The 12,500-nt window shown below is 39.6% G+C and overlaps 1 protein-coding gene across 8 annotated transcripts in view; it reads right to left on the bottom strand.

The window, feature by feature from the left end:
* PXK (PX domain containing serine/threonine kinase like) overlaps positions 1-12,500 on the bottom strand; it is a 190,389-nt gene that overhangs the window by 84,401 nt on the left and 93,488 nt on the right. For all 8 annotated transcript variants that reach the window (XM_085850750.1, XM_085850754.1, XM_085850753.1 and 5 more), the window contains exon 12: positions 7,603-7,681. In XM_085850750.1, the coding sequence (XP_085706876.1) occupies positions 7,603-7,681 (79 nt within the window). The remainder of the gene's footprint in view (positions 1-7,602; positions 7,682-12,500) is intronic.

Here is a 12,500-nt window from a genome sequence, read left to right as displayed (position 1 = left end):
GTCCGGTGGGCGACATGCCGCGATTCGAGTTGCGTGGCCGTCCGCACGCCGGCGGGCGCGAATCCGCAACAATATATATATATATATATAGATATATATACACATGTATATATATATATATATATATATATATATATATATATATATATACACACATACACATATATATATATACACATACACATATATATATATATACACATACACATATATATATATATATATATATATATATATATATATATATATATATATATATATATATATATATATATATATATATATATATACACACATACACATATATATATATATATATATATATATATATATATATATATATATATATATATATATATATATATATATACACATACACATATATATATATATATATATATATATATATATATATATATATATATATATACACATACACATATATATATATATATATATATATATATATATATATATATATATATATATATATATATATATATATATATATATATATATATATATATATATATATATATATATATATATATATATATATATATATATATATATATATACATATATATATATATATATATATATATATATATATATATATATATATATATATATATATATATATACATACATATATATATATATATATATATACATACATATATACATACATATATATATATATATATATATATATATATATATATATATATACATATATATATACATACATATATATATATACACATATATACATACATATATATATATATATATACATATATATATATATATATATATATATATATATATATATATATATATATATATATATATATATATATATATATATATATATATATATATATATATATATATATATATATACATATATATATATATATATATATACATATATATATATATATATATATAAACATATATATATATATATATATATATATATATATATATATATATATATATATAAATATAAACATATATAAATATAAACATATATATATATATAAATATAAACATATATATATATATATATATATATATATATATATATATATATATATATATATATATATATATATATATTGGAAATAAATAGCCCCATAGGGGACTGATGATCATTTCCCCAACAAGCAGAGTGAAAATGAGGGATTTGAGGGAAGGGACCATGCTCCGCTCTTCCTGAAGTGGTTTGGTCATGGGGAGCACAACTTAAGTTAACGGCATGGTCCTTATGTTTCATGAAAAGTTTGATCTGCATCTGGCCATTGGCTTCTGAGAAGATTGTAAAATGAATTACCTGAATTTGAGGCGAAATCCCCCTTTTGAGCATCTGAGAGGGGGCGGATACAAATGGAAAGCATAACCCCACTAGACCTTAATGGTCTGATGCATCGTACCAAATTTGGTCCATATCGGTCATGTAGCTTGTGAGGAAAAAATGTTTCAGCAAGTATGAGGGATTAGGGAAGGGAGGCCGTGGCCCCCTTTCTAGGGGAGATACGGCCATGGGGGAGGACAACTTAAGGTTAGGGCATGGTCATGATGCTGCAAGGCCAGCTTGGTCTGGATCTGGTTGTCGGTTTCTGAGAATAAGATTTTTGAATGAGGTACCAATATTTGGGGCAAAACCCCACTATCACCCTCCCCGTAAATAGGCAGATCCGGATAGGGAGCACAGACAGCACCAAGAGACCTCACTGCCTTGATGTAGTGCACCAAATTTGGTCCATAATCACTCAGGTAATTGTGGAGATGTTTCAGTGAAAATGAGGGATTCGGAGAGGGGGCCTATGGCCCCCTTTCCGGGAGAGATACGGCCATGAGGAGTACAACTTAAGGTGAGGGCATGATCCTGATGCCTCATGGCGAGTTTGGGCTGGATCAGTGTGATGGTTTCTGAGAATAAGATTTTTGAATAAAATGTAAATATTTAGGTTAAACACCCTCCCTTTACCCCCCCCCCCCACACTTGGAGGGGCACATCTGGATCGGGAGCACAACCATATGAGACCTTGCTGTCCTGATGCATACTAGCAAATATGGTCCATAATCGGTCAGGTAGTTTTTGAGATGTTTTAGTCAAATGTTAAGGGACGTACGTACGGCCAGTCGGACACTGGGACATACTCTTTGAGCTTATTTCGGAGAAATAACCAAAAAATTGATGCCCCATACACAAGTTATATACCAATGGGGAAGGTTTGCAATGGCTGCAAGAAGATATATCAATTAAATCAAGAATTAGTGATTAGTGTGAACCCTTTATTTATGCACAGGCCAAGCTCCAACCCCCCCCCCCCACCACCTGGCTAAGGAAGTGACGAGTCACATGATCATTAAACAAGCCAACCGATTATCATGGTCACGGAGCGAGTGATCAGAAAGAACTCTATCGATTTGATCATGCAACAAGGTCAAAATGTATTTTCTTTTTAATGCGAGAAAGATTAAATGTTGATATAAAACAATTATTTACATTGTTAAGGGTTGCGAGGCAACACTAAAAGGTGGAGTTCATGATTCCATGTTAAAAAACAGACAAACAAACAAACGTTGAAGGGTGGGGTTTGTCAACTGAAATCGAAAACATAAAGCAATCTCCATATACTTGTTGTTGTTCCCATGTTCTATGTTGCACATCTTTAAGATCCAATGGAGATTGGGGAAATGCTTGTCACACTCCACATGTTTCGACTATATATATATATATATATATATATATATATATATATATATATATATATATATATATATATATATATATATATATATATATATATATATATATATATATATATATATATCCAAATGCAGTGCCTCCAGAAAGTCAACATCCCCTTTCAAAATTTCCACCTTTTGTTGCCTATTATCCTGGAATTAAATTACATTAAATCAGACTTTTTCACCTTTATTTACACATCATAACCCACAACTTCCAAGTGAAAAACAAATTATATAAATTTCAGAAAATTGATTAAAAATACAAAACTAGAATATCTTGGTTGGATAAGTGTCCACCCCCCTTAGTTAATACTTGGTGGAAGCACCTTTGCCAACAATTACAGCTGTGAGAATGTTGGGATAGGTCTCTACCAACTTTGCACACCTTGATTGGGCAATATTTGCCCATTCTTCTGAACAAAAATGTTCAAGCTCAGTTGTGTGGGGAGCGTTAATGGACAGCGATCTTCAAGTCATGCCACAGATTTTCAATTGGATTTAGGTTGGGGCTCTGACTGGGCCACTCAAGGACATTTATATTTTTGTTTCTTAGCCACTCCAGTGTTGCTTTAGCTGTGTGCTTCAGGTCATTATCATGCTGAAAGGTGAACTTCGATCCCAAATTCAACTTTCTTTCAGAGGGCAGCAGGTTTTCCTCTTGAATATTTCTGTATTTTGCTCCATCTATGTTCCCTGACAATTGTCCCAGTCCCTGCTGATGAGAAACATCCCCATAACATAATGCCGCCACCACCATGCTTCGCAGTAGGGATGGGGTCCTTTGGGTGATGCGCTGTATTGGGTTTGCGCCAAATGTGGCGTTTTGCATTTAGGCCAAAAAGTTCCTTCTTGGTTTCGTCAGAGCACAAAGCATTTTGCCACATGGCTTTACAATCTCCAGAGTGTTTTTTTGCATACCTCAAACAAGACTCAAGGTAGGCTTTTTTGAGTAATGGCTTCCTTCTCGTCACCCTACATTACAGGCCAGACTTGTGGAGTGCTTGGGATATCATCATCACATGCACACAGTGACCAGTCTTTGCCATAAAGGACTGCAGTTCTTTCAAAGTTGCCATTGGCCTCTTGGTGGCCTCTCTGATCAGTCTCCTCCTTGCTTGGTCACCCAGTATGGAGGGACGGCCTGATCTTGGAAGGGTCTTGGTGGTACCTTACACCTTCCACTTCTTAATGATTGTCTTGACTGTACTACAAGGGATATTCAAGGCCTTTGAAATGTTTTTATACCCATCCCCTGATCTGTCCCTTTCCACACATAACCTTATCCCGGAAGCCTTTTGAAAGCTCCTTGGTACGCATGGTTGAGTCTTTGCTGTGAAATTCACTACCCAGCAGAGGAAACCTACAGGAACAGCTGATGTTATTCTGATACAAGTTTTTTTTAAAGAAAAAGACAAAATGTCATAGCTCGGATATGCAGTGCAGCATGTTAAAATCGGTTATTAATGAGAGTTTGATTCTGGTTAGATGGAGGTGCTGTGTAATGGACATGTCTACAAGGTAAAGTGCTTATCACTTATTATATTATCCTATAAAGTGGTGTTTGATTCAAGTTATTAATTTGTTGTAAGACTTTAAATAAAACAAATAATGAAATAAGTGTGAATAAGGATATTGCATTGTTGTGTTGACTGTCTGGACACAGCTTTGGGTTGTGGGTCCATTGATGTTGAGTAATCTACTGATGTGGACCTGCGACCGGGATTATGGACCCACCGTTTGGAGAGGTTTTGGGCTGAAAGGATCGAAACCTCGATAATAAACGGTGCCCAGCTGATGATCCGAGCAGTTGGGGAAATCATTCAATTGCTTACGAGTTAAGGTTATAACTTCAAATAAAATAGCTTTTGAAAGTACTTAATGAGCTGTTAGTATGTGACAAGTATGGTGGAAATCTCTTCAGTGGTTCGTAAGTTATTGCAGTATTTAATTTTCAATTAAAGGGCATTTGCCCTGAGGCCTTTGACTTTTTGAACCCAAAATTAATCGGTTGACCTTTGTATCACAGTCCATAGTTATGCCCAGGTTGGTCAAAATACTGTTGAATGATGGAATCCATCATCGCCTCAGATATGAAATCCTTCCTCTTCTCCAATGGCTTGATTTCCAATCATCAATTTGGTTTCAGACCAGGTCACTCTACCCTGGATATGCTGCTTCTGCTCTCCCATCAATGGATGGAGGTCCTCAATGCCAGACAGGAAATCCGAGCCGTATCCCTGGACATAGCACGTGCTTTTGACACAGTCTGGCACCCTGCCCTACTCACCAAACTCTCTTCCCATGGTATTCAAGGCCATCTCCACTCATGGCTCGCAGACTTCCTCTCCTGTCGCAGTCAACGTGTGGCCCTAAATGGAGTTCTTTCATCCCCTCTTCCTGTGCAGGCTGGAGTTCCTCAAGGTAGCGTTCTGGGCCCTGTTCTTTTTCTGGTTTTCATCAATGATCTCTCGGACTCTCTGGAAAATCCTCTATTTCTCTTTGCCGACGACTCCACCCTCTGCCGTACCATCTGTCATCCCTCAGACCGGCAAGCAGCAGCTTCTTCACTCACTGCAGATCTGGATAAAATCACAAACTGGTCCAACACGTGGAACATGTCTTTCAATCCAGACAAATCTCACACTCTCACTATGTCTCTTCGAAAGGACCGTTTACAAAACCCCCCATCCACTTTCTCAACAATCCTCTGGAAGAAGTCTTTTCTTTCAAGCTTCTAGGTCTCACTATCTGCCATGACCTTTCCTGGGAAAGTCACATTTCCAACCTCGCCTCAAAAGCCAGTCGCCGACTGGGAATCCTCCGTCGTGCTAAGTCCTTCCTCGGCCCTCTTGAGCTCCTGACCACTTACAAAGCTTTTGTCCGTAGCCTGATGGAGTACTGCTCTCCCCTCTGGGCTGGTGCTCCTGCCTCCCACCTTTCTCGGCTTCACGCTGTTGAAACCAGGGCATTTAAGATCATCGGCATCTCCCGCAATGAAGCTGAGTCTTTGGGCCTCTCACTCAATCACCGCAGGTTGGTCGGTGGTCTTTCTGTCTTCTACCGACTCCTCTCCAGCCTTGCCCCCCTGCTCTCTCTGCGATTTGTCCCAACCACATTTCCACAGGGCGCTCAAGGTCCGCCAACAACCCCCTTCTGGTAAAACTACCAAAATCACGAATCACTGCTCATCTTCACTCTTTCATTCCTCTTTTTTCCCGCCTTTGGAATAAACTTCCTCACTCTATTCTTTCCCATTCTTCCCTCCAGGCTTTCAAAACAGCTGTTCACCACCACCTCTTATCTTCCCCCATCCAAATCCTCGATCTTTTCTACCCCCGATAATCCACCCAAGCCCACTTCCTTCATTTCTCCGACTTTCCTTCCTGAAAGTCCCTGAAATGTCCATCTTCTCTTCGCCATGTTCCCCATCCCTCTCCCTTCCACAGTTCACCTAATGTGTCTGTTCCCCACTGTTTTGTCCCTTCCACTCCCGCCCCTCTTGTCTCATGCCTCCTTGCTGTGAGTTGTGTGTTAGCTCTCATACGAGCCTCGACCAAGGTATACAAAAAAAAAAAAAAAAAAAAAAAAAAAAAAACTGTTAGCGGTTCACAAATGATAGCGGGAACTAAAATCTGCTACTTTCATCTTAAGGTCACATGACCTTTGACCCTTTGAACCCAAAATCGAATCAATTCATCTTTGAATCATAATATAATATACTTTTGTATGAATTTTGTTTAAAACCCTTCAATTAGGTCACAACTTTAAGTGGAAACAAAAATCGATCACGGACAGACGGATGGACGGACAGCTCTAAGATCAGACAGAAAATCCGAAAATATTGCCTCCAGCACTTTTGGCAGCAGAAGCAAAAAACAATTGCAATGTTTCCATTGCTATAAGACAACTTCAAACAGCATCTGCAGAAAGAATAGACTCCAAGACGGATGCTTGGAGGCCGACAAAAACAAGAAAGGGAAGGAAACTTACAGGGTTATAAGACTACAAGCCGGTAGGCAACATGGGTGTTCGCTATATAAGAGCATACTAGTCATACAGTTTTTGACGGATCGGGTTGAAAATTGACAAAGAGGTTGATTATAGTGCGCATAAAAGCGCAGAAGCCGATTGTAGATTTTTTTTTTTTTTTAGGATTTTTCAAAAATTTCAAAGTCCCGTTGCTAGGCAATGGTGGCGTCCATAGCAACGGTGCTCAAAAGCATACAAATGGAATACTAGATCCTGGTATGAACCTACCAGTCAAGTTTCATCAAAATCGGTTGACTCCTCTGGCCTCCAGAGCTGTCCATTACATACATACAGACAGAAGTAAAACCTGAGAATAACGGTAGTCTAGCGACCACCCAACACTTCACTGACATGAAATCAAAGATGTAAATAAAAAAGGGAGGTTAAAATTTGGTGATATGGGGTCCTTAAACATCACTTTACTTAGTTGTACCTATTTACAGGACATGGAAGAATCAGAAAGTACAATAAACTTGGTCAGAATTAAGAGGGCACGTCATCATTGGTGTCATCTACATATTATGCACGCAAAAAGAATGGGTAAAATATGAAAAAAAAAGTTTGAGAAGAGGGGCAAAAAATGAAAAAAAAAATGGAGGGAGAGATACGAATAAGGAGACAGAAGGAAAGGAGAAGCGAGAGAACATGCAAGGAGGTGGGGAAGATTAAAAAAAAAATGTGCATATATATATATACACACTATATATGTTACACCTTTTTTGCTTGCATAATATGTAGATTGCCATTTACACAAATGAGTTGCGTAAGCTGCATGTATTTTTAAAGTTTTTCACTTTGGGTAATTCTTACGGTGAATCCAGGAGCATGGGAACAGTTGGAAGACAACTTCGAACAGCATCTGCAGAGAGAATCGACTGCAAGACGGATGCTTGGAGGCCGAGAAAAACAAGAAAGGGAAGGAAATTTACAGGGTTATAAGACTACACTTCACTGACATGAAATCAAAGAGAAAATCATTTAAACCTTCAAAACAAACAACAACGGCACCAGTTGAGCCCATACCTCCACCACGCTGAACAGTTTACATTTTGTATCCCACTGATAGACAGGATCTGCATCCGGACCTCCAAAATTTAATCGGCTTGTTCTTGTCACCGACCCAACTCATCCACCTACTTGTCATAATACGTCCACAACTTTTTGAAATATCGTGATATTTATCGATTTAGGCACCATCTCAATGGTGAATATTTAAGATTTTTGAAATTCTAGTATCCAGATCCAGATCTTCACCAAAATCAAATCAATTAATCCTTGTCACATACCCAAACTGTCCACGAAGTATAACTCAAATCCAACAATAACGATTTGAGATATCCTGCTCACAGACAGACAGACAGACAAACTGGTGAAAAACAACCTCCGTCCATCTTTGGAGGCAGAGGTGAAAACAAAATTGTTGAAGAGAAACCACAATTATAACACGACAAAAACTAGAGTTCATAGAACACGATACCCCATACAGTGTTGCTTAAACCTTCATAAAATAATGATAAAAAAAATTTCCCCAAAGTTTAGTGCAATTGTAGTCATCAGGAACAATCCCAAATACCACCCTTACACACCACCCCATTGAGAACCTTTATTTAAATTGAAGTACCGTACTACAAGACTTGAGGTTTTTGGATCATTTTATATCGTGTATAGTTTTTGGTCAATGGTAAACAGTTATAGTTTTTGTTCGTGTATAATTAAATATAAATAAAGAAAGATTGTAAAAGTCATATAAATAAATTAATTCCGGTTTTAACCACCATTTTCCGCAGTGTCTATTACACCACCCGAACACATGGCATTAGTTATCCCTGCCAGTTGTACGTGCCCATGATGACGTCCTTAAAAACAGCACATTTCGTGTTTGGGATGATTCTGAATTCTGTTTGACTGCCTGGCAGGCAGAGTTAAAATATTATCTCACTCCTCTCTGCACATATTATCTAACACTCAGGTACTCAGGACCTTAAGATAATTAAGAGACAAAGTACGGTAAAACGGCAAGCCTGTATTGATATTCATGATCCGATTCAAGGTCAATATATAACATTTGATTTCAATAAGTTGTTCCGCAATCATAAAAGGACGATCATAAACTAATAAAAAGAAAGATAGACAGAAAGGACGGACATGAAGCAATTGCTTAACCCTGCTCTTTGCTTTGCAATCTTATTATTCAACAGAATGATTTCAGAAAAATGAGAATTCTGCAAATACAAAATCAGTGATAAATTGGGAAATATGTACTCAAACCAGCCAGCAAGTGTGAAAGCTTTATGCAAGCTTTTAGGAGGGTATTTTGTTAGGTTAAAGAGCGCATGATGAAAAACCAATTTCTGAAGATGAAATAGGTCGACTCACACTTCCACATTCAGTGACAAAAACCAAATTCGATACAACAGCGTTTTTATCCAGATGTATGATTAGACCTTTGATGTTCTGGCAGTTTAACTGATAATAATTGTATTGAATAACTTGTGCGACGACATCAAAGAACCACTGTTTTGGAAATTGCTGTGCAAACTCATGTTTATATGTCATCTCTCTTCCATTAGCCTAAATGTTGCACGTGCACACGATTAGGATGATTACGGGGTCCTCGCTATACGTCCAAGATATGTCCCAGAAAAGGGGGAGGGGTGGGGGGACGTGTTCCAACACTTAGTTTACATCTTATACACCACTCAACAAGCCCAGCAATCAAAAAATGCATGTGATACACACAACACAGGAAACTGAAGTTGTCACTATGCTGAAGTTGCAACTTAAATCCAGAAGAATGATACCATCCCAACCTAGGCTGGATGTTGGCAAACTCAAGGATGAGAGGGTAGCTGAGGAGTTTGCGAACAGGCTGAGTGGGGATTTGGGGGGGTCTGGGTGCTATGGGGGATCCTGAAGAGTTGTGGAGTGCTTTAAAGACCACCATCCTTGATGTTGCTGGTGGACGTCTTGGAACTCACCATCGGGCGAAGAAGAATTTTGTCTCTAAAGGGACACTGGATACCAGGGATGATGCAGTAGCTATTTACATCCACCACCAAAGGTGAAGGATGTTATGTTTTCACCCCTTTCTCTCTGTTTGTCTGTGTACAGGATATCTTTTCTATTTCTATGGAAAATCCTCTATTTCTCTTTGCCGACGACTCCACCCTCTGCCGTACCATCTGTCATCCCTCAGACCGGCAGTCGACCGGCAGCTTCTTCGCTCACTGCAGATCTGGATAAAATCACAAACTGGTCCAACACGTGGAACATGTCTTTCAATCCAGACAAATCTCACACTCTCACTATGTCTCTTCGAAAGGACCGTTTACAAAACCCCCCCATCCACTTTCTCAACAATCCTCTGGAAGAAGTCTTTTCTTTCAAGCTTCTAGGTCTCACTATCTGCCATGACCTTTCCTGGGAAAGTCACATTTCCAACCTCGCCTCAAAAGCCAGTCGCCGACTGGGAATCCTCCGTCGTGCTAAGTCCTTCCTCGGCCCTCTTGAGCTCCTGACCACTTACAAAGCTTTTGTCTGTAGCCTGATGGAGTACTGCTCTCCCCTCTGGGCTGGTGCTCCTGCATCCCACCTTTCTCGGCTTCACGCTGTCGAAACCAGGGCATTTAAGATCATCGGCATCTCCCGCAATGAAGCTGAGTCTTTGGGCCTCTCACTCAATCACCGCAGGTTGGTCGGTGGTCTTTCTGTCTTCTACCGACTCCTCTCCAGCCTTGCCCCCCCTGCTCTCTCTGCGATTTGTCCCCACCACATTTCCACAGGGCGCTCAAGGTCCGCCAACAACCCCCTTCTGGTAAAACTACCAAAATCATGAATCACTGCTCATCTTCACTCTTTCATTCCTCTTTTTTCCCGCCTTTGGAATAAACTTCCTCACTCTATTCTTTCCCATTCTTCCCTCCAGGCTTTCAAAACAGCTGTTCACCACCACCTCTTATCTTCCCCCATCCAAATCCTCGATCTTTTCTACCCCCGATAATCCACCCAAGCCCACTTCCTTCATTTCTCCTGCTTTCCTTCCTGAAAGTCCCTGAAATGTCCATCTTCTCTTCGCCATGTTCCCCGTCCCATCCCCATCCCTCTCCCTTCCACAGTTCACCTAATGTGTCTGTTCCCCACTGTTTTGTCCCTTCCACTCCCGCCCCTCTTGTCTCATGCCTCCTTGCTGTGAGTTGTGTGTTAGCTCTCATACGAGCCTCGACCAAGGTATACAAAAAAAAAAAAAAAAATCTCAAAAAGTTGTGATGGATCCGGATGAAATTTTGTGGACAGGTTGGGTGTGTGACAAGGACAAACCAATTAGATTTTGGTGAAGATCCAGATCCGACGACTGGAATTTTTTTAGTGATTCTTCACCATTGAGAGATGGGGCTAAAACGATAAATATCACGGTATCTCAAAAAATTGTGGACGGATTCGGATGAAATTTGGTGGACAGGTTGGGTGTGTGGCAAGGACAAATTGATTCGATTTTGGTGAAGATGTGAATCCGGATATGGATAAGAGGTTTATTTCATTTTAAAAGTGATTCTTCACCATTGAGAGACAGGGCCAAAAACGACATACATGTCAACAATGTATTGGGCTTGATATGGTCCCATGGATCAGGCATTACATGGCGGAGGTATGCGCTCCACCGAGTGCCCTTAGAGTTTCACCTGTAACGGGACCACAGAATATTTGTCGAAGAAAGATATTCGTACATTGTGGAATTGAAAAGCATCTCATTTATTAAATAATTTGGTGTGAAATTTATTGGATTCGCTATATTTGCTAGTTATCCCTTATTGTCGGTTTTTCCGTGTGTGTGTGTGTGTGTGTGTGTGTGTGTGTGTGTGTGTGTGTGTGTGTGTGTGTGTGTGTGTGTGTGTGTGTGTGTGTGTGTGTGTGTCTGCAACGCGAGGCACCATAGCACAAACCAGCGAACCGATTTTGATGAAACTTTGCCAACATTTGCAATATGTACTGGGAATGTGCGCGTTTGAATTTCGTTGCCTAGCAACCACCCGTTGCTGTGCAGCGGCTGAAAAACCGCATACAGTATTTTCAATACTTGTCCTTCAGTTTTGAACGTAGAGAAACGAGACTTCGGAATTAAACACTTCGAGATATTTAGAAAATTTTACTCGAGCCGATTTTTCATTGAGGTTTTATTTTTCAAATGGTCGTCCTTCAAAAATCGGGTGTCTATTTACCGTCATTTTTATGAGGGGCTTAGAAAAGTGGGCAGAGCTTAGGGAAAGTGGACGTGGTTGATGAAAAGTGGGAGTGGCGTAGGAAAGTGGGCGTGGCTTATGAAAAATATTGTGTGGCTCAGGAGGTGTGGTCAAACAAGAGCATTGAGAGAGGTTTATCGGGTTGTCCGTCTGTGTGTGTCTGTGTCTGTGTCTGTGTCTGTGTCTGTGTCTGTGTCTGTGTCTGTGTCTGTGTCTGTGTCTGTGTCTGTGTCTGTGTCTGTGTCTGTGTCTGTGTCTGTGTCTGTGTCTGTGTCTGTGTCTGTGTCTGCAACGTGAGGCTCCACAGCACAAACCAGTAAACCGATTATTTTTCAAATGGTCGTCCTTCAAAAATAGGGTGTCTATTTCCCGTCATTTTTTATGAGGAGTGCCAGTTGGCAAAATACGCAATAGGAAAAATCTTGCCAGGCAGAGGAACAATTGTATGTGAACCAATGTCTTGGCAATGAA

This window comes from Eptatretus burgeri, chromosome 13, assembly GCF_056783735.1.
Source record: "Eptatretus burgeri isolate ZD-2024b chromosome 13, Ebu_testis_v1, whole genome shotgun sequence".
NCBI classification, from domain to species: Eukaryota; Metazoa; Chordata; class Myxini; order Myxiniformes; family Myxinidae; genus Eptatretus; species Eptatretus burgeri.
Note: the sequence above shows the minus strand (reverse complement) of the source record. Positions and strands in the feature narration are given on the sequence as shown.